The sequence below is a fragment of the Carcharhinus amblyrhynchos genome, chromosome 11 (genome assembly GCF_965287045.1).
Source record: "Carcharhinus amblyrhynchos chromosome 11, sCarAmb.v2.hapA, whole genome shotgun sequence".
NCBI classification, from domain to species: Eukaryota; Metazoa; Chordata; class Chondrichthyes; order Carcharhiniformes; family Carcharhinidae; genus Carcharhinus; species Carcharhinus amblyrhynchos.
In genome coordinates this window covers 18,535,479-18,558,567 of record NC_137334.1, presented here as the reverse complement: position 1 = coordinate 18,558,567, position 23,089 = coordinate 18,535,479, and the positions used below count along the sequence as shown (strand labels likewise).

Sequence of the window (23,089 nt, the reverse complement as noted above, 5' to 3'; positions counted from 1 at the left end):
GAAACTTCCAAACTGTGCAAGTGCCATCCCTGAGTGAGTCAAGGCTTCTCGCCTTCAAATCCAACATACTCCACCTTGTCCTGGAGCCTGGGATAGAGTACATTTAATGTATTTTTCATTAAGCAGCCAGCATAATTAAGGACCCCACGCACACCGGACATTCTCTCTTCCACCTTCTTCCATTGGGGAAAAAGCTACAAAACTCTGAGGTCATATACCAACCGACTCAAGAACAGCTTCTTCCCTGCTGCTGTCAGACTTTTGAATGGACCTGCCTCACACTAAGTTGATCTTTTTCTACACCCTAGCTACGATTGTAACACTACATTCTGCACCCTCTCCTTTCCTTCTTTGTGAATGATGTGCTTTGTTTGTATAGCGTGCAAGAAACAATACTTTTCATTGTATGTTAACACTTGTGACAATAAATCAAATCAAAGTGTTGAAAGAAACTAGGACTGGCTTGTTTAAAGATATCTGGTGGACTACCAGGTACACAGCTCTGATGAATAACCCAGTTCTCCACCCTCTATCCATCTGCATTAGTCCTGAATATCTTTATCACATGGAAGGTGGAGAGTGTCTGGAACAAGCTGCCAGAGGTAGTAGAGGCAGGTACAATTTTGTCTTTTAAAAAGTGTTTAGACGGTTAGATGGGTAAGATGGGTGTAGAGGGATATGGGCCAAATGCAGGAGTAGCTTAATGGTACAAACTGGGCGGCATGGACAAGTTGGGCCGAAGGGCCTGTTTCCGTGCTGTTAATCTCTATGACTCTAACCTCTATTTTAAAGCCTGTTTCTATTTCCCTATTCCCCTCTCTGCAGGAGGCTGAACAACAACAAGAACAGAAGCTGCGCAAAGTGAGTTCCTGCCTCGATCTCTTTAGGTTTGAGAATGAAATTGCTATTTGTTCAGATTCTCAGTCTCACAACTGGGCAGGGGGCAATCCCATACCCTGCAGAGACTCCCACAATTTACATCGGTTTTTGGGGAGGGAGCACAGCCTGATGTCCACTTGATCCACTTCCTGTCACACCTGTCCCATTCTGTCACACTCCCTGTCGCCCTCTCTCACCCATCCTTTCTCTATAGCACTGCCCTCCCCACTCCCTCCCCCATCATGCTGCACCCCACCCCCCCTCCCCCACTCCCTCCCCCCAACAGGATCACGGGGCTTTCAATTCTGAACCGGTGTCCCCATTTCCCAAATCCCCCGTGGCTTCGTCCCGATGATACCACCCCCCTCCCCCAAGGGGTAGAGTTTACAGTGCACACTGCCAACTGTTGCATTAAATTTAACCTCCCCCACAGAGCTTTTCCACCGCCCCCCCAACCCCGCTTGCCCGTTCCCCTCCCTCTGCACCCCCCCCCCCCCCCACACACCCGAGCACAGAGTCCTGGTGGACATTCCCACTGCGGGGCTGAGGGAGTGCCGCACTCTGAGGTGCCCTCAAATGAGGCCCCACGGTCAGGTGCAGACTGGGGGAGGTGTCTCTCGCTCAACATTCCCCAGAACAGATTCTCCTGATCTCATTGCTGCTTGTGGGATTCGCTGTGCACAGTTTGGTGGGGTCGCTATGCCAATATCACAGCAGGGACTGCGGGTCAGAGCTACTTAATTGGCTGGAAAATTCTTGGATGTCCTGATGAAGGGCGCTATATAAATACAATTTCTTTCCACCTCTTTTGTGATGGTGTGCGTGTGTGTGTGTGTGTGGGGACAGCCTAGAGTGGGTGAGCATGGAGCCCTGCACCATTGGGATGCCCAGCCAGGGTAAAGGTTTGGCACTGCCGCTGTGGGACTGGCACAGTGGATGTTCTGACTTGTTAAGTTTCCATCCTGCTCTTGGCAGGCCCTTTCAGTATTCAAGCGACTGGCAAAGAAGGTGGTTCTGATGTGTCTGGCCTGCATGCGTTTCCGGGAGGGATCGAAAACCTTCATGCAAGTCTGGGCAACAATAACAAAATACGCCAACAAGCAGCAGACCGAAGAGGTGAGACCGTCAGCACCTAAATTACTTAGTGCACAGGATGAGGCCATTCATCTCATTGTATCTGTGGTAGCCCCCCGTAATACTAATTTGACTAATCCCACACCTCCATCTGTCCCCAGAGCCCAACAGTTTCTTGCGTATTTGATAATGATCCAATTCTGTTTTGAATGCCTCATGTTAACCTCTCCACCACACTCTCAGACAGTGCATTCCAGATCCTAACCACTCGCTGTGTGAATCTGTCTCCACCACACTCTCAGACAGTACATTCCAGACCCTAATCACTCACTGTTTGAATAATCTTTCCTCATGTTGCCATTGCTTTTTTTTAACCAATGATTTTTAAATCTGTAGCCCCTCTGATTGTCGATTTTTCGCTCAGCGGAACAGTTTCTCCCTGCCTACTGTCTCCAGACCCCTCATGATTTTGAAGATCTGTATCAAGTCTCCTCGCAACCCTCTCCACTCTGAGGAGAACCATCCCAAACTGTCTACACCACTGAAGTCCCTTGGCCCTGGAACTGTACTGGGGCATTTTGGCAGTGCGGGTTGTATGGTTGGAGGCTCAATGCACCGATGTTAATGTAAGTCACAGGAAACAGGCTTTAACAGGAATTCCTGTGAAAATTTGTCCATTTGGGGAATTCAAGTTGAGTAATGAGGAAAATTGAAGGAAAGTTAGAGAGTGGGAGCCGTGAAGTGGGATCAGACAAGAAGTGATGGTATAGGGGTCCTATTCCATAGTCCCACCTGTCAGTGCTGCTGATGTCATCATTGTGTGCCAGTTATCCTGGAATAGGACGTTGGTGTCATGATGTCATCACTGTGCACCTGTTTCCCTGGAACCGGAAGTTGGTGTTGGAGTCTTCCTGCCAACCACTTGGTGCCCAACTTGCTCCTTCTTTCGCCACCACTTCACACCCACCCCCACTTCCACCCCACCCCCATTCTGTTGGGCGCTTTGCTGTCCCATCCACCATTTCGCTCAGCTGAGCCAGCCAGCGAGAAGGCCGACCAGAGGGACAGAGCAGTGGGATGAGACCGAGGTGGCGAGCAGGGCAGCGAAGGGTCAGGGCGAGGCAGCAATTGATAGGTGTTCAAAGCCCTGTTGTTTGATACAGGCACCGCAACTGCACGTGCCCTGTGTGTGTCCCTGAGCAGGTGTGGTGGCAGTGAACACAACCCAGGACACTTCTCCACGTATCACTGGGACCATGCACTCGATAGGGCAGTAGGGAAAATAATAAACTCTGAAATTGTATTGGACAAGGGACTCTGGGCTCCCTTCCTCTTTACCCCACTCGCCCATCTCAGCTCGGCAGAAACCTACTCCTAATGTGGCTAAGTTACACGTGTTACAAGTGACAAACACAAGGACCCATTCTCTCTGTGAGAAAAGGAACGTGTTCACCTTTTCTGAATTATCTTGGAGCTTGGGGAACCTAAAGTCCCCTGTTGCTTTCTCCACGGCAACACCTTAGCCAATCAGAGTCAACTTGCCCACCAATCAGCACCCTTTCCTCTTGAGGTACAAATTGCTGTGATTGTTTGAAATTTGGCATTCTTGATTTGATTATCGTCACGTGTATTGGGATACAGTGAAAAGTATTGTTTCTTGTGCGCTATACAGACAAAGCATACCGTTCATAGAGAAGGAAAGGAGAGAGTGTAGAATGTAGTGTTACAGTCATAGCTAGAGTGTAGAGTAAGATCAACTTAGTGCGAGGTAGGTCCATTCAAAAGTCTGATAGCAGCAGGGAAGAAGCTGTTCTTGAGTTGGCTGATACGTATGCTCAGACTTTTGTACCCTTTTCCCGATGGAAGAAGGTGGAAGAGAGAACGTCCGGGGTGTGTGGGGTCCTTAATTATGCTGACTGCTTTTCCGAGGCAGCGGGAAGTGTAGACAGAGTCAATGGATGGGAGACTGGTTTGAGTGATGGATTGGGCTACATTCACGACCTTTTGTAGTTCCTTGCAGTCTTGGGCAGAGCAGGAGCCATACCAAGCTGTGATACAACCAGAGAGAATGCTCTCTATGGAGCATCTGTAAAAGTTGGTGAGAGTCAGAGCGCACATGCCAAGTTTCCTCAGTCTTCTGAGAAAGTAGAGGTGTTGGGCGGCTTTCTTAATTATAGTGTTGGCATGGGGGGAACCAGGACAGGTTGTTGGTGATCTGAACACCTAAAAACTTGAAGCTCTCGACCTTTTTCACTTTGTCATCGACTTCGGGAAGCATAAAGGAGAACGTGCCCCTGTCTACATCAACGGGGACAATCTCTTTCGTTTTGTTGACGTTGAGGGAGAGATTATTGTCACCGCACCAGTTCACCAGATTCTCTATCTCATTCCTGTACACCGTCATGTTATTGTTTGAGATCCAACCCACTACGGTGGTGTCATCAGCAAAGTTGAAAATCGAGTTGGAGGGGAATTTGGCTGCACAGTCATAGGTGCATAACGACTATAGTAAAGGGCTGAGGAACAGCCTTGTGTGTTTGTCCTGATGAGTGCAAGGGGATAAATTTTGACAACCTATCACTCTTCAGCACGATTCAAGTTTGCATTCTGGTTTTCTGATTTTGTAACCCCATCAGTTTTCATTCAGATTTTCCATCCTTTCCTCACAGGCTCCCTTTGGGCATTGAAAAGATTAACATCCTTATTCTCATTCAAACAGGAGCAGTGGGAAAACAGCAAAGCCATTTTTGATGCCCAGTATTTCAAGGCAAAACATGTAAGTTAACCTCCCACCCCTCCCCTTACATTCCTGGCTGATTTACAGATTGATCGTAAGAAAATTCGGGGACCGTGTAGAGTAACACTTCAGTGATGTTTGTACTGGAAAACGCAATAGAGCAGCAGGTGTTGTATATTTTATCTTGGGTCTTTGGCGGTGATGTCCCATGTTTCCATGTGTGTTAGAATTGTACTTAGCACGCTTTATAATAATTTGGCCATTGCTTACATCTGTATCCGCACTTCCAGCTCCTTCTGCAGCTTGGTTTACTTTGCTCTGAGTCAACACCCCAGGCTTAACTAATCCAACACAGTGAGCATCAACAGTAAACAGACTCTCATGATCAAATACAGAATAAGTGAAGACCACAATGAGGACCAGATAACTTAAATTAATGAAAAGAGTATTAGGAACAAATTTAACAGTCCATTCAGCTCAACCAGTCCAAGTTAGTGGACATCTTGGCTGCGATTGCTGCCAATGTTGTACATATGCAGTTGCATGCGTGGCCACCATCTTTATTGAGGGCAGTGTGTAATGGGGTCGTGTGTGGTTGCCCCCAATAAAGATGGCAATGTATGATGGGGTCATGTGTGGTCACCATTTTTATTGGGGTCAGTGAGCAGCAGGGGACATGTATGATCACTCTTTTTATTGGGGGCAATATGTGACTGGATCATATGTGGAAGCCATCTTTATTGGGGGCAACATGTGACATGAACCCAGTTTATTTACTTTCAAAAACTAAATGCCTTGCATCAAATGAAGTGGATGTTAATTTAGACGCACATTACACTTGGGCAGCATGGCGGCACAGTGGTTAGCATTGCTGCCTCACGGCACCAAGGAGCTGGGTTCAGTTCCTGACTTGTGTCACTGTCTGTGTGGAGACTGCACATTCTCCCCGTATCTGCATGGGTTTTGTCTGGGTGCTCCATTTCCTCCCACAGTCTGAAAGATGTGCTGGGTAGGTGCACCCAGAGGAAATTAAGGTGGGTGGAAGAGCAAAGTGTGCAGAGGACGCTGAAAGTCTGCAAAGGGATATAGATTATCTAAGTGAGTAGGCACGGGTCTGGTAGTACCGTATTGGTAAAGTGAGGTCATTCATTTGGTAGGAATAATAGCAAAATGGACTATTATTTAAATGGTAAAAAATTGCAGCATGCTGCTGCACAGAGGGACCTGGGTGTCCTTGTGCAGGAATCTCGAGGGGTTGGTTTGCAGGTACAGCAGGTAATTAAGGCAAATTGTCCTTCATTGCTAGAGGGATGGAGTTTAAAAACAGTGAGGTTATGTTGCAGCTGTATAAGGTCCTGGTGAGGCCACACCTGGAGTACTGTGTACAGGTTTGGTCTCCTTACTTGAGAAAGGATATACCGGCACTGGAGGGGGTGCAGAGGAGATTCACTAGGTTGATTCCAGAGTTGAGAGGGTTGGCTTATGAGGAGAGACTGAGTAAGAACATAAGAACATAAGAAATAGGAGCAGGAGTAGGCCATCTGGCCCTTCGAGCCTGCCCCGCCATTCAATAAGATCATGGCTGATCTGTCGTGGCTCAGTTCCACATTCCCGCCCTCTCCCCATAACCCTTAATCCCCTCTCTTATCAAAAACCCATCAACCCGCGTCTTAAAAATATTTAGCGAGGCAGCCTCCACCACTTCAACGGGCAGAGAATTCCAGAGATTCACCACCCTTTGAGTGAAGAAGTTCCTCCTCAACTCCGTTCTGAACTGCCCCCCCCTTTATCTTGAGGCTGTGCCCCCTAGTCCTACTGTCTTTTTTGAGTGGGAAGAGTCTTTCCACCTCTATCCTATCCATCCCATTCATCATCTTATACGTCTCAATGAGATCTCCCCTCATTAGAAAGATTTAAAAAGCCTGATGAAATCACGTTACTACAATATGTAGATGACCTACTAGTAACAGGAGGAGGAAAGGAAAAGGTAATAGAAGCCACAAATAGCTTATTGAATTATCTGGGACAACAGGGATTCAGGGTGTCAAAGAAAAAGCTGCAGTACGTAGAGAAGGAAGTTAAATACCTTGGACACCTAATCAGTGAGGGAAGGAGAAGAATAGATCCAGAAAGAATACAAGGAATCCTAGATCTAAATATACTATGGACTAAAAAGGAACTTAGGAGGTTCTTGGGATTAGTAGGATACTGTAGATTGTGGATCAAAGGGTACATCTTAGAGAAATATATAGGGTTATGAAGGGAATAGATAAGATAGAAGCTGGGAAGTTATTTCCACTGACAGGTGAAACTAGAACTATGGGGCGTAGCCTCAAAATAACAGGATGCAGATTTAGGACTGAGTTGAGGAGGAACTTCTTCACCCAAAGGGTTGTAAATCTGTGGAACTCCCTGCCCAGTGAAGCAGTTGAGGCTACCTCATCGAATGTTTTTAAGGCAAAGATAGATGTTTGAAGAGTGAAAGAATTAAGGGTTATGGTGAGCAGGTGGGTAAGTGGAGCTGAGTCCACAGAAAGATCAGCCATGATCTTATTGAATGATGGAGAAGGCTTGAGGGGCCAGATGGCCTACTCCTGGTCCTGGTTCTTATGATCTTTAGTGCCTCAGCACCTAACCCTGGGCTTTGGAATGTACCAGTCTGCAACACTCTGTCAGAGACAACTCCTTGCATGGGAGGATCAACAGATTGCAGGCAGACCAAAGAGCATGGTGCCTTCAGCCACAGCTGATGTTTGGCTCAGTGCGCGTCGCTGGGAACAGCCCGTAGAGCACAGAGTCCCGTGTCATGGAGCTTTTTAGGATGAACCTTTTTACTAAGACATAGTCCAAGAAGGAGAACACAACTCCTTCCCAACCTTGGGCAACATGCGGAGAGGGCCAGACTCCAACTATCCCCCATTCGTAGCTGCCATTGAGGAGGTGGCTGGACCATTGCTGTCCGGCTTGTGAAGATGCTCCCACAAGGTAGAGATCTCCAGGCCTTGTATCATCATATTCTCGTCATGATGGAGTGTCCCAACATGTTCTTGCTCTCGAGGGAGTGTAGTGAAGGTTTACCAGGCTGACTCTGGGGATGGTGGGACTGATGTATGAGAAGAGATTGACTAGGTTAGGATTATTTTTGCTGGAGTTCAGATGAATGGGGGGGGGGAATCTCATAGAGACTTATAAAATGCTAACAGGACTAGACAGGGTAGATGTAGGGAGGATGTTCCCAACGGTGGGGGAGTCCAGAACCAGGGGTCACAGTCTGAGGATTCAGGGTAGACCATTTTGGATGGAGGTGAGGAGACATTTCTTCATCCAGAGAGTGGTGAGCCTGTGGAATTCATTACCACACGAAGCAGTTGATGCTAAAACATTGAATGTATTCTAGAGGCGGCTGGATATAGCACTTGGGCGAATGGAATCAAAGGTTATGGGGTGAAAGCAGGATTAGGCTATTGAGTTGGCCATGATCGTGGTGAATGGGAGAGCAGGCTCGAAGGACCAAATGGCCTCCGCCTACGTTTCAGTTCCTTCCTTATGTTCCCATCCCAGCTGGTGTTACTATCGGACGGAAAGATTGGCTAAAAAGATTGTAATTTTAACATATTCTCAGAAAATGTGGAGTGGCAGAGACGTAGGGCCGCTAACTAGTTTTAACAACAAGAAAAAAAACTTATTGAACATCTAGAGTTTTAGCTTCAGAAATGTATACAGTTTTCAAAAACTAACACCCCAAATGGCTGATGTCATCCAACTGATCCTTCATGGATTTCTTCTCACAGTCCCCTCAGATGATTGTCATATGAGGGTTTCCCAAACTCCACTCCCAAAATGATGGGCTTTAAAATCTTCTTTCAACCAATGCTTTCCATCCACTGTTTGCACTAAGTCCCCACTCCAGGCATTCAAACTCTCCTTTCAACAAAGCCTCCACTCCACTTTTAAACAAGGAATCCAACACCAGGTTTTCCACTTCTCCTTTCAGGTTCACTGTGTGTTAAAAGCTTTCAAACAAACTCAGATACTCAGTCCCCAATCATACATCACGATTTCTTTGGACATGTGCCTTGCCTGTAACCAACCTCATCAGCTCTTCTCTTTGCAGATTTAACTCCCATCAGCAGTATCCCCCTGCTCTCAAAAGGCTGTTCCTTTTTGTTCCTTTAACTTCAGACTTCTTAAACTCTTCTTCATTTCCTTAACTTTTAACTTTAACTAACTATTACAAAGAACATTACAGCACAGGAACTGAGCCTGCACCGACCATGCTGCCCAACATAACTAAAGCCCCCTACCCTTCTGGGGACCATAATCTCTCTATTCCCATCCTATTCACATATTTGTCAAGATGCCCTTTAAAAGTCACTATTGTATCCGCTTCCACTACCTCCCCTAGCAGCGAGTTCCTGGCACCCACCACCCTCTGTGTAAAACACTTGCCTCATACATCTCTGTTAAACCTTGCCCCTCACACCTTAAACCTGTGCCCCTGAGTAATTGACTCTTCACCCTGGGAAAAGCTTCTGACTATCCATTCTGTCCATGCCTCTCATAATCTTGTAGATTTCTATCAAGTTGCCCCTCAATCTCCATCATTCCAGTGAGAACAAACCAAGTTTCTCCTCATAGCTAATGCCCTCCATACCAGGCAACATCCTGGTAAATCTTTTCTGTACCCTCTCCAAAGCCTCCACATCCGTCTGGTATTGCAGCGACCAGAATTGAACACAATATTCCAAGTGCAGCCTCACTAAGGTTCTATAAAGCTGCAACGTGACTTGCCAATTTTTAAACTCAGTGCTCCGGCCAATAAAGGCAAGCATGCCGTACGCCTTCTTGTCTACCTTCCCCACCTGCATTGCCACTTTCAGTGACCTGTGTACCTGCACACCCAGATCCCTTTGTCTATCAATACTCTATTCTGCCATTTACTGTATAATTCCAATCTCTACTAGACCTTCCAAAATGCATTACCTCACATTTGTCTGCCATCTCTCCTCCCAAGTCTCCAACCAATCTATATCCTGCTGTATCCTCTGATGGTCCTCATCGCTATCTGCAAATCCACCAACCTTTTATGTGAAGTTGCTAATCAAACCAGTTACATTTTCTTCCAAATCATTTATATATATTACAAAGGTCCCAGCACTGATCCCTGAGGAACGCCACTTGTCACAGCCCTCCATTTGGAAACACACCCTTCTGCTGCTACCCTCTATCTTCTTTGACCGAGCTAGTTTTGTATTCACTTTGCCAGCTCACCTCTGATTCCACACAACTTCACCTTCTGCACCAGTCTGCCATAAGGAACCTTGTCAAAGGCCTTATTGAAATCCATGTAGACAACATTCACTGCCCTACTCTCATCAATCATCTTCGTCACTTCCTCAAAAAACTCAATCAAGTTAATGAGACGTGACTTCCCCTTTACAAACCCATGTTGCCTCTCACTAATATGTCCACTTATTTCCAAGTGGGAATAAATCCTGTCTTGAAGAATCCTCTCCAATAATTTCCCTACCACTGATGTAAAAATCGCTGGCCTGTAATTACCTGGATTATTTTAGCTATCCTTCTTAAACAAAGGAACAACATTGGCTATTCTCCAATCCCCTGTAGCCAGTGAGGATACAAAGATTTCTCTCAAGGCCCCAGCAATTTCCTCCCTTCTTCTCTCAATATTCTGGGTATATCCCATCAGGCCCTGGGGACTTCTCTACCTTAATATTTCTCAAGAACCCCAATACCTCCTCTTTTTTGATCTCAACGTGACTCAAACTATCTACACATCCTTTCCCAGACTCACCAAGTCCTTCTCTTTGGTGAATACTGACACAAAGTATTCATTTAATACCTCGCCCATTTCCTCTGGCTCCATGCATAGATTCCCTCCCTTGCCCTTGAGTGGGCCAACCTCTCCCTGCCTACCCTCTTGTTCTTTACATATGTACAAAAAGCCTTGGGATTTTCCTTAATCCTGCCGGCCAATGCTTTTTTGTGACACCTTTTAGGCCTCCTTACTTCTTGCTTAAGTTTCTTTCTACTTTCCTTGTATTCCACACTTGCTTTGTGTGTTCCCAGCCTCCTAGCTTTGATAAATGCTTCCTTTTTCTCTGATAGGCTCACAGTATCTCCTGTTATCCAAGGCTCCCAAAACTTGCCATACTTATCCTTCTCCCTTACAGGAATGTGCTGGTCCTGAATTCCTATCAACTTAGACTTAAAAGACTCCCACGTGCCAGATGTTGATTTGCCCTCAAACATCTGCGCCCAATCTACATTTCTCAGTTCCTGCTTAATATTGTTATAATTAGCCTTCTCCCAGTTTAGCACCTTCACTTGAGGACTACACTTTTCTTTATCCATCAGTACCTTAAAGCGTACTGGATTGTGGTCACTGTTCCCGAACTGCTCCCCTACTGAAACATCGACCACCTGGCCAGGCTCATTCCCCAATACCAGGTCCAGTATGGCCCCTTCCCTAGTTGGACTATCTACTGTTTCAAGAAGCCTTCCTAGATGCTCCTTACAAACTCTGCCCCATCCATGCCCCTAGCACTAAGTGAGTCCCAGTCAATATAGGAGAAGTTAAAATCTCCCAGCAGAACAACCCTGTTACTTTTACACCTTGCCAAAATCTGCCTACATATTTGTTCCTCCATCTCCTGCTGGCAGTTAGGTGGCCCATAGTAAACCCCCAACATTGTGACTACACCCTTCCTATTCCTGAGTTCTACCCATGTTGCCTTGCTGTATGAGCTCTCTGAGGTACCCTCCTGCAGTACAGCTGTGAGATTCTCCTTAACCAGTAGTGCAACTCCCCCACCCATTTTACATCCCCCTCTATCCCACCTGTATCCTGGAACGTTAAGCTGCCAATCCTGTCCTTCCCTTAACCAAGTCTCTGTAATGGCAACAACATCATAGTTCCCAATACTAATCCCAGCTCTATGTTCATCTGCCTTACCTGTTACACTTCTCACATTGAAACAAATGCACTTCAATCCACCAGACCCTCTATGAATAGCGACCCTACCCTGCCTGCTCTTTTTCTGAGTCTTACTGGCCCTACTCTCTGGTTCCCCTTTACCTAATTCACCTTTGCTTTGGTTCCCACCCCCCTGTCAAACTAGTTTAAATCCTCACGTGTGACACTAGCAAACCTCCCGGCGAGAATACTTGTGCCCTTTTCAGTTCAGATACAACAAGCCCTTCTTGCACAGGTCCCACCTGCCCTGCAATGGCCCAAATGTCTGAAACCCTCCTTAAGCACCAGCTGTTTAGTCACGTGTTGAGCTGCACTATCTTCCTATTCCTAGCCTCACTAGTACATGACATGGGGAATAATTCTGAGATTACAAGCCTGAAGGTTCTGCTTTTTAACTTTCTACCTAACACCCTAAACTGCTGCTGCCTACCTATGTCATTAGCACCAATATGTATCATGATCTCTGGCTGTTCACTATTCTTTAAGTTACTTAACCATTACGCCATGGTATGGCTTTTCATCTAGCAAGGCTGAGAGAGATGTTCCTGTCTAGCCTTCTAAAATCAACTGCTAATGAATTCAGCTGAAAAGCGCACACAAAAAGCCTTCCTACCCTAAAGTTGCCCCTGGTTGCTAAGCATCGACTAGATGCTATCATAGCTTGTTTACTTTTCACGTCATACCCTGTCTAAGCACATTAGAAGCACTGTTTTATCTGAAACCAAAACTCCCAGATGCAAACACCTTTGTATAATGTGAATCTAACAGTGCTTTACCCTTCCTTGCACAGAAGCGCTTAATTAAAACTCTCTTAAAACTAAACCTCATTTCTAATATTTAACGATATATAGCTCAGTCAAAATGATCCCTCTTTTCTTGACACTTGGCCTGTGTTAAAATGCAAATATCTAAGGTTTCTTTGTGCTTATTTGCATCCTCAGAATCGACTGCCAGTCCGAGCAATTCAGATCACCATGAAACAACCAGAAAGCAGGTCGATGAAGGAGTTGGAGATACTTTTGTGCTCGATGAGGTCCTTGCTCAGCATTAGACACTACACCAAGGCCTACCAGTTCCAGCTGGCAAAGATTGTACGATACGAAAGGTAGGCAGGCACACAGAGACCTTCCGAGGAGATCAAAGATCCATCGGAGGAAAGGGATGGGGAGAGGAGGAGGAACTGGGTGAGTTCCCCTTGCAGAGAGCCAGAATCCAAATGACGGGCTGAATGGCCCCCTTCTGTGCAGTGGCCACTCTACAATCCTTGCCTGGCTGAATCAGTCAACATTTGGGCAGAGTTTCAGTGCACGCAGTGAGGGGAGACTGCTCCTCCTGACCCTCAGTGACCCTGGTCTGTGGGTCAGGTTGACAGTGGGATTAGGTTCTACTCTCCAACTGAACACACAGAAACTAGATGCAGGAGGAGGCCATTCAGCCCTTCAAGTCTGCTCCACCATTCATTATGATCATGGCTGATCATCAAATTCAATATCTCGATTTCCCTTCCCCCTCCATATCCCTTGATCCCTTTAGCCCCAAGAGCTATAGAAACAAAGAAGATAGAACAGTACATCACAGGCCCATTCGGCCCATCAAGACTGCACCAACCACAATCCTACCCAGGCTCTATCCCCATAACACCACGTATTTACCCTGCTAATCCCCTGACATTAGGGTCAACTTAGCATGGCCAATCAATCTAACCTATACATCTTTGAACACCAAGAGGCAATTTAGCATGGCTAATCTACCTAACCCGTACATCTCTGGACTTTGGGAGGAAATTGGAGCACTGGGAAGAAACCCACACCAACACGGGGAGAACATGCAAACTCCACACAGACAGTGACCCGAGGCTGGAATCAAACCCGAGTACTTGGCGCTGTGAGGCAGCAGTGCTAACCACTGTGCCACCCATGAACTGTCCTTTCAACGCCCCCCCCCCCCCCCCCCACCCCAGTCATATTTGCCTGCACCACCACCACTGCCTGACAGCACGTTCCAGACACCTACCACCCTGTGTGTTTAAAACAAAAATTATCCCTCACATGTCCTTTGAACTTCCCCCTTTCACCTTAAGTGCATGTCCCTGAGTATTTGACATTTCAACTCTGGGAGAAAGATCCTGACTGTCAACCCTATCCGTGCCTCTCATAATTTTATAAACTTCTATCAGGTCTCGTCTCAGCCTCCACTGTTCCAGAAAAAATAACACAATAGTCCGGTGTCATACTGAGGGAGTGCTGCACTGCCAGGAGTGTTGTCTTTATAATGAGACATTAAACTCAAAGCCCTGTGTACATGGGGATGTAAAGAATCCCAGAGCAGTGAGAGGGCAACTTCTCCCAACACTTAAGCCTCCATCAACATCGCAAAATTACAAATAATTTGCTCGTGATCTCATTTACGGGATCTTGCTGTGCACTTCCCACATCCAGGAGGGTGGGGGGGTGGAGGGTGCTTGGTGGTAGCATAGTGATACTGTCACTGGTCTAATAATCCAGAGATCCAGAATGACCTTCTGGGGTCCCGGGTCCGAATCCCGCCACTGTAGTTGATGGATTTTGAATTCGGTTTAAAAAACAATCTGGAATTAGGAATCTGCTGATGACCGTGAAACCGTTGTCGGAAAAACCCATCTGGTTCACTAATGTCCTTTAGGGAAGGAAATCTGCCGTCCTTACCCGGTCTGGTCTATGTGTGACTCCAGAGCCCACAGCAATGTGGTTGAGACTCAACTGCCCTCTGAAATGGTTGAGCGAGACACTCAGTTCCAGGGGCAATTAGGGCTGGGTGATAACTCACTCAGATGATGTCCGCATCCCATAAATGAATAATAATAAATACAAGGTTTGAATCTTACCGACTATGCCCCCTACCCCTCCCGTACAGTCACAGTGGGTCAGACCAACACATTAACATGGGCTTTCTATCAGGGGATCTCTTCATTCGCGGTGGGACCAGAAGGGGAAAAATGGGTCACTCCAGAGAGTCAAACATTGACCATTGAGTTTGCTTGTCAATGGGCGTGGGAGGGCCTGACATCACAAGGGTGGATGTGTAGGCCGAACCAATGGTTGGATTAGTGGCAAGTCATGTGATGCAACATCCAGGAATATATTGTATCACAGTTGACACAGCTGGTAGTGTAGGATCCTTACAGCGCCATTCTGTCCGTTTGTGTCTGCACCCACTCTCCAAAAGTGCATCTTCCCCAGGCCCTATCCCCAACACATTTATCCCGCAAATCCCCCTAACCTGCACATCTTTGGACATTTAAGGGGCAATTTGGCATGGCCAATCCACCTAACCTGCACATTGGGCGACATGGTGGCACAGTGGTTAGCACTGCTGCCTCACAACTCCAGGGACCTGGGTTCGATTCCCGGCTTGGGTCACTGTCTGTGTGGAGTTTGCATGTTCTCCCCCATGTCTGCGTGGGTTTCCTCCGGGTGCTCCAGTTTCCTCCCACAGTCCAAAGATGTGCAGGTTAGGTGCATTAGCCATGCTAAATTGTGCCTTAGTGACCTGGGATGTGTAGGTTAGAGGGACGAGTGAGGTAAATATGTGGGATTACTGAGATAGGACCTGGGTGAAATTGTTGTGGGTGCAGACTTGATGGGCTGAATGGCCTCCTTCTACCCTGTAGCGTTTCTATGATTCTATGATCTTTGGATACCAAGGGGCAATTTAACATGGCCAATCCACTTAACCTGAACATCTTTGGACTATGGGAGGAAACGCATGCAGACACAGGGAGGATGTGTAAACTCCACACAGACAGTGACCCTAGCTGGGAATCGAACCTGGGTCTCTGACGCTGCGAGGTAGCAGTGCCACCGTGCCGCCCCAAGTCCATAAGATGTTGATCCCCAGTGTACGTGGCATTGGGAATGGGAAAATTAGACCAGCTTCCACATTTTGAATCTTTTAATGTATTCTTTCATGGTACAGGGGTGTTGCTGGCTAGGCCAGCATTTGTTGCCCATCCTTATTGCCCCTGGAACTGAGTGTCACTTCAGAGGGCGGTTAAGAGTCAACCACATTGCTGTGGGTCTGGAGTCACATATAGACCAGACCGGGTAAGGACGGCAGATTTCCTTCCCTGAAGAACGTTAATGAACCGACAATCGATGATACTTGTCATTCCAGATTCTATTAATGGAATTTAAATTCCACCAAACGGCGTTGTGGGACTTGAACCTCTTTCCTCAGAGAACTCACTTAAGCTTTGGGATTAATAGTCCAGCAATGTTCCCCGTTATACCAGTTTCCCAGCCAATAGCTGTTAAACAATGTCTGGTGGGAAGCCAGGATGTGCAGGTGTTCATGGATAACAACTGCTGTTGGTGATCCTGGAGTTTAGGGGATTGGCTTATGAGGAGAGACTGAGTGGACTGGGGCAACACCCATTGGAGCTCAGAAAAATGAGGGGAGATCTTATAGAAACATACAAGATTATGAAGGGAATAAAAAAGAAAGAAGCAGGGAAGTTATTTCCACTGGTGGGTGAAACTAGAAGGCATGGCCTCAAAATAAGGAAGAGCAGATTCAGGACTGAGTTGAGGAGGAGTTTCTTCACCCAAAGGGTTGTGAAAGTGTGGAATTTCCTGCCCAGTGAAGCAGTTGAGGCTACCTCATTGCATGTTTTTAAGGCAACGATAGATAGAATTTTGAACAGTAAAGGGTTATGGTGAGCGGGCGGGTAAGTGGAGCTGACTCCATGAAAAGGTCAGCCATGATCTTATTGAATGATGGAACAGGCTCGAGGAGTGAGATGGCCTTCTCCTGCTCCTGGTTCTCATGTTCTTATAACCCGTGGAGAGAGGAGCTGGCATCTGAGGCAGCGTGAGAAGGAAGGAATGTGGGCAGGGCCCTGGGGTTGAGGGGGTGGTGAGGGGGGGCACGGGACGATGGAGGTGGGTGGTGGTGTGGGAGCTAAAGTCCGTGTGAACTTCACCCGAATGTGTTGCTCTTGCCCTAGGTTCAGGCGGAGGAGGGTAATCGTTAAGAAGGGGCAAACCGCACACAGTTTCTACTTCATATACACCGGGGGGGTTAGCTTCACTACTGACGAAGATGGGAGCACCGCGTTTGAGGAAGGACATCAGACAGACATGAAAAAGGGAGCAAGGTTTGGAGTGAGTATTCTGTGTCCGTGTGTGTGTGATATGCACGCATGTGGTTTTTGTATGTGTATGCACGTGGACCTGTGTGTATGTGTGCACACGTGATATGTTTGTGAGCCTGTGTATGTGTGATGTGCATGCATGTGTTGTTTGTTCTTGTATGTGCATGCATGTGGTATGTATGCTGCTCTGAGCTTTGTGTGTACACACATGCAGAGTATGGGCCCTGAGCCCAGACAAAACAAACAAATGTCTTTCTTTCCAAACGCCAATGTTATTCACTAGTTATAACGCAACTTGCGACAAGCTAATGCCGACACTCAGTTCTTTCACGCTAGTTTTGTTTGGTTCACTTCCTGGAAATATTGTTGCTTACATTTTCGAGCGTTCCAGAGTTTGTGTTGATAATCCGGGCTGACACTCCAGTGTAAGATGCAGGGAACATAGGGAGCAATCAGAACCAGTGACCAATGATAGCAGAGTGACAGAGTGTACCTTCCATTTTGCACTTGACCTATTCTGGCGGTAGTGTGGCTATTGAAGGGGGAGGTAGATCCCTTCTCTCAGAACTAACATCTACCCACTCAAAGAGGCGTATCTGACTTTATAATCTGTTAAAAGTGCATGAGAAATACTATGAGCTGCTCTTCAGCAACTTCTAGTAGTTAAATCCAAATGAGACTCTCTCTGTAAAATCAACAATTAACACTATTTATCTAACTAACAGCGAACAGGTTAACTAGACTATTAACAAACTGTACAAAACACTTCTAATGGAATGTTGTTTAGATAAATGCAATTTCCACTTGGTAATAAACCATAGAATTTTTAATCATTCTCTAAATACAGCCAGGTTTTATCTTCCGGAATCTTCTTTCTTCTGTCTGGAATCTCTGGCTATAAGATTGGTTCTCAGGTTACCAAAACATCAAATTCAAATCTAATAGGTTGCTGTTATTCCAATGCCTATTTTAAACTGATTAAAATTCAAAAACAGCCGGTTGTCCTGACAACGCTACTGCCTGGCCTCTCGATATAATTGTTTCAGTCTGTGTACTCCATATGCACCTGCATCTTTGTTTTAAACTAAGTACAGACAATTGGACAAATACAAACTTCACAACAATGGCCAAGAGAGGGAACTCATTAGATGTGTGATCCTAAACATGGCCGAGATAGGAGATATGATCTTTAACATGTATGAGATTGCGAGGTCACTGAATGCATGATCCTGAATATCAGTGAATGACTTCCCTCGGGCTGACCCCTGTGGCTGCAACATGACAACTCGTGAGTTTCCTGTTAGGTTGTTACTGGTGTATGTTCACACCTACACTGTTTTTTTTCCCTTTGGGGAACAGTTAAGGGCAGAGGGGGGAACTCCCGAGTGGGTTGTCAGACTGTTAAACTATGCTGAATGCTCTTTCCATGGCCAAAAGGCCTGGCATTGGACTTGAACCCGGGACTTTGTGTCTAGCAGTAGGGGTGCTCTCACTTTGCTGCAAGACCTACTATCCCTGCTTGAGAGTGGCCAAGAAACATCCCTGATTTCAAAATTCTCATCCTTGTTTCCAAATCCTTCCACAGCCGCTCCTCTCCATATCCCTGTAATCTCTCCCCGCCGCCCCCCCCCCCCCCCCCCGCCGCCCCCGTCCCTCCTAAACATTTAAGGTCCTCCAATTGGGGCTCTTTGACTCGATTTGAATTACAGTCCAAAATATTGTTTCTTGCGCGCTACGCAGATAAAGCATACTGTTCATAGAGAAGGAAAGGAGAGAGTGCAGAATGTAGTGTTACAGTCATAGCTAGGGTGTAGAGAAAGATCAACTTAATGCGAGGTAGGTCCATCCAAAAGTCTGGCAGCAGCAGGGAAGAAGCTGGTCTTGAGTCGGCTCTTAGCCAATCTTCACTGCTCCAAGTCATGTCTTCAGCTGCCTGGCCTTCAAACTCTGGAATTCCTTCCATATCCCTCTTGATGGCCTAGTGATATTATCGCTAGACTATTAATCCAGAAGTTCAGCTGATGTTCTGGGGACCCGGGTTCGAATCCCGCCACGGCAGATAGTGGAATTTGAATTCAGTAAAAAATATCAGGAACCTACTGATGACCGTGAAACCATTGTTGGAAAAACCCATCTGGTTCATTCATGACCTTTAGGGAAGGAAATCTGCCGTCCTTACCCGGTCTGGCCTCCATGTGACTTCAGAGCAACAGCAGTGTGGTTGACTCTCAAATGCCCTCTGAAATGGCCTGTAGTAACAATCGCTCAACCCACAGCATGTGGACTGAGCAGTGCAAGAAGCCTTCTCACAATCACCTTCTGAAGGTCAGCTAGGGATGGGCAACAAATGCTGGCCTAGCCAGTGACACCCATGTCCCACAAATTAAGAAAAAGATGTTCTTTGGAGAATCAGTGCAGACTCATTGGGCCGAATGGCCTCATCCTGCACTGTAGGGACTCGAATAGCCAATGGACTCTCAAGTGCAGTCTGAAATGGCCTAGCAAGCTGCTCAATTCAAGGGCAACCAGGGATGGCCAATGAATGCTGGCTCAGCCAAAAACACCCATGTCCCACAAATGAGTTAAATCACTTTAAGGTCACTCCTTAAAACCTACCTCATTGACTGAGCTTCTGGACACCTGATACAAAGGGTGGGATTCTCCAATCTCGTCTGCTGCCTCCTGGGCTGCAAATGAGAACTAAGTGACATTCTGGCTAAAACTTCAGTGGCAGCCGAGAGTCCCAGCAGTAAGCGAGGCCCAAGGCTTTCAGTCAATTTCTTCATCAGTGGCTTGATCTCCTACTTTGTTTGTTAACGTGCCCTGTAGCATTGTGGGATATTTAAGGCGCTCTGTGAACCTTATTCTGTGGAACAAGGTGTAAATCGCTGCGTCCCTCTTACAGGAGGTAGCAGTGCTGAAAGGCCTGCGGAGGAACTTCACCGTTGTTTGTATGGATGACACGGAGCTCCTGGTAGTGGACAAAGAGGATTTCTTTGAAAACAGGCTTCATGAGGTAGTGCTCAAAGAATCTCACCAACGTTTCATCTTTTTCAGGTAGAGTAATTCCCAGAGTTTTCTAGTGTTTTGACATTCCTGGCTTCTTTCCATCACCTTGTCCACTAGTGCCGTAAACCACGACGAAACTGTGGCTGCACTGAGGCACGAACTATCAGTGATGTTGATTTGGGCCTTTCACCACCTATGATGGATGAAGTGTTGTGGTGACTGCCCCTTTAAGGGCAACACAGCTGAGTAAGGGTCACCTGACCTGGCTGACCAATCGGAAGTGGGGGATCATCCCAGGGGAGGAGCTCCTCTCGGCAGAGACGTGTGAGAACCAGCGGCCGATATGCAACCTGCTCTTGTACTTTCTCATAAATAAATCCTCTTCACGAATGAAGTCTGTGAAAATACATCATTATCGGGATAAACAGGGAAGTCTCACTAGATAACTATGGGCGGCACAGTGGTTAGCACTGTGGTCTCACAGGACCTGGGTTCAATTCCTACCTTGAGTCACTGCCTGTGTGGAACTTGCACGTTCTCCCCATGTCTGCATGGGTTTCCTCCGGGTGCTCTGGTTTCCTCCCACAGTCCAAAGATGTGTAGGTTAGGTGGATTGGCCATGCTCAATTACCCTTTAGTGTCCAAAGATGTGCTGGTTAGGCCTCTTTTAAGGCAAACCAAATAAACCAGCTCAAATTAACTCAGGGATAAAGTAAAAGGGGCAGCTCCCCAAAAAGAAGGGGGAACAGCCCGAACAGAACAGAAGCACAAAGGAAACTTAAAAACGTCAAATCATAATGTGGTCATCAGGGTCTTTAATGCACCCTAGCCCCTGTGGTGCCAATGTGCAGGTTAGGTGGATTGGCTATGCTAAATTACCCTTTAGTGTCCAAAGTGGTGCAGGTTAGATGGATTGGGGGTAAATATGTGGCATTATCAGTGACTACATTTAAAAAGGTCTTGATAGGTTCTGAAATGCTTTTCAATCATGTGAAAAGCACTATACAACGACAGACCTTCTTCATTTGGATCACATGGCTTTGTTCACTCTTCCAGGTCACTACAACTTTTGGAATCTTTACCCGACAGTTCCATTGAGCTTCTTTCTGATTACTCAACCACCGAGGAGTTCCTGTACAACCAGGTCGTTCCCAACAATTTGGAACATCTGATTTTTGTTACTAAGGTGAATTCCATATGGATTTCTAACTGTGGCACAGTGGTTAGCACTGCTGCCTCACAGTGCTAGGGACTTGAATTCGATTCCCAGACCGGGTTTGTGTAAAGTCTGCACGTTCTCCCTGTGTCTGTGTGGGTTTCCTCCGGGTGCTCCTGTTTCAAAGGACAAAGAACAACACAACACAGGAAACAGGCCCTTTGGCCCAACGAGCCCGCGCCGCCATTTTAACATTGAGTCCCCTCTCCACCCATGACCCTTGTCCATGTTTATGGCATTCCACATTGAGGGAAGTCTAACTTAGGGACAATTTGTTACACCAATCAGCCTAACAGCACATCTTTGGGATGTGGGAGGAAACTGGAGCTCCCGCAGAAAACCCACGCAAGCACAGGGAGAATGTGCAAACTCCCACAGATACTAGCCCAAATCCTCCCACAATCCGAAAGACGTGCTGGTTAGGTGCACTGGCCGTGCTAAATTCTCCTCCAGTGTACCCGGACAGGTGCCAGAGTGTGGCTACTAGGGGATTTTCACAGTAACTTAATTGCAGCGTTAATGTAAATTTATTTGTGACAATAAATAAACGCTACTTTCATCTATGAGGCAAGTTGTCCAGCGAGTCCTCTGCCTTTGGTGCTGTGCTGGCCCCTCCTTGGTCTCTGCTGAACCCTTAAAATGTGGGTGAGACTCTGGAGGGCATAGAATCCCTACAGTGTAGAAGGAGGCCATTCGGCCCATTGAGTCTGCACCAATCACAATCCCACCCAAACCTTATTCCCGTAACCCCACACATTTACCCATGTTGGGGAATGTTTTATATTTAATTCAAAATTAATGTTAGGTCTATTTTTCAAAAATCAATTGTCAAAGTTGTTGAATAAGAACCTTCCAGATTGACATTACTAACTGACCCGCCTTCCATGAGGGGAATGGTTCGCTTCCATTCTTTTTTATTCATTCGTGGGATGTGGATGTCGCTGGCTGGCCAGTATTTATTGCCCCTCCCTTGTTGCCCTTGGAGGCAGTTGAGTCAACCACATTGCTGTGGCTCTGGAGTCACATGTAGGCCAGACTGGGTAAGGACGGCAGATTTCCTTCCCTAAAGGACATTAGTGAACCGGATGGTTTTCCAACAATAATTTCACGGTCATCAGTAGATTCTTAATTCCAGATATTTTTTATTGAATTCAAATTCCACCATCTGCCGTGGTGGGGATTTGAACCCGGGTCCCCAGAGCATTAGCTGAGTTTCTGGATAACTAGTCTAGCAATAATAGCACAGGGCCATTGCCTCCTTTATAGGTCTTTGTGCCACAAAATGAAAGAATAGGCTGGACCCCTCGTTAGGTCAGGCAACATCTATGGAGAGAGAAACAGAGCCAGCAAGTAGGATTATCCCCCAAATTTTAGGTCCCTGATTTATGGATCAAATGAGGGTCCCACGTCCCCACTTTCCAGCAATGGATGGGTGGTTAATTCAAAATTGAATTCAAATTCCACCATGGCGGGATTTGAACCCAGGTCTCCAGAGCATTAGCTGCGTTTCTGGATTAATAGTTGAGTAATAATACCACGAGGTCATCGCCTCCCCTTGAAACCAGTGGGGGGGCAGGTTGGGATTTCTAACAATTTAAAGCCTAACCCAACTGGTTTTTCTGGGCAGGGGAGGGTTATATTCAGCCCGCTGCGATGGGCTCTTTGCTAATGGATTGTCTGTGCTTCCACAGGGCCGCTTTATCGTCCTGCGTTTGTTGGATCTCACGCAGTGCCCCTCCTACCACAGGTTCATAGCTCAGGAGCTGCCATTCCTCAAGCGCACCAGAAGGTGGGGTGACTGAATGGGTGAGGAACAGGGAACTGTAATGAGGGTTTCTGCCTTGTGTAAATCATGAGATTGGCTGCACAGTGATCATCAAGACACTGCGGTTGTGGGAAGCTGAATCAATCATGCTTATTTTCACCTCCATCCCCTGGGTTAGAATCCAGCAGGGCTAAAAGGCCCAGATGAGGGAAACCAGCCTTGCTGAGGGGGGGGGGGGGGGGGGGGGGAGGAGGGGGAGGGGAGGAGGGGGGAGAGGGGAG

The 23,089-nt window shown here is 46.8% G+C and overlaps 1 protein-coding gene across 1 annotated transcript in view; it reads left to right on the top strand.

Moving 5' to 3' along the window:
• Positions 1–836: 836 nt before the first annotated feature.
• The window catches only part of LOC145349799 (cyclic nucleotide-binding domain-containing protein 2-like), a 32,311-nt gene continuing 10,058 nt past the window's right edge, over positions 837–23,089 (top strand). Inside the window, exons 1-8 of the mRNA XM_080198345.1 lie at positions 837–861; positions 1,855–1,995; positions 4,673–4,729; positions 12,629–12,792; positions 16,672–16,828; positions 19,724–19,875; positions 20,884–21,013; positions 22,735–22,832. Of these exons, the coding sequence (XP_080054471.1) occupies positions 1,897–1,995; positions 4,673–4,729; positions 12,629–12,792; positions 16,672–16,828; positions 19,724–19,875; positions 20,884–21,013; positions 22,735–22,832 (857 nt within the window). The 5' untranslated portion in view covers positions 837–861; positions 1,855–1,896. The remainder of the gene's footprint in view (positions 862–1,854; positions 1,996–4,672; positions 4,730–12,628; positions 12,793–16,671; positions 16,829–19,723; positions 19,876–20,883; positions 21,014–22,734; positions 22,833–23,089) is intronic.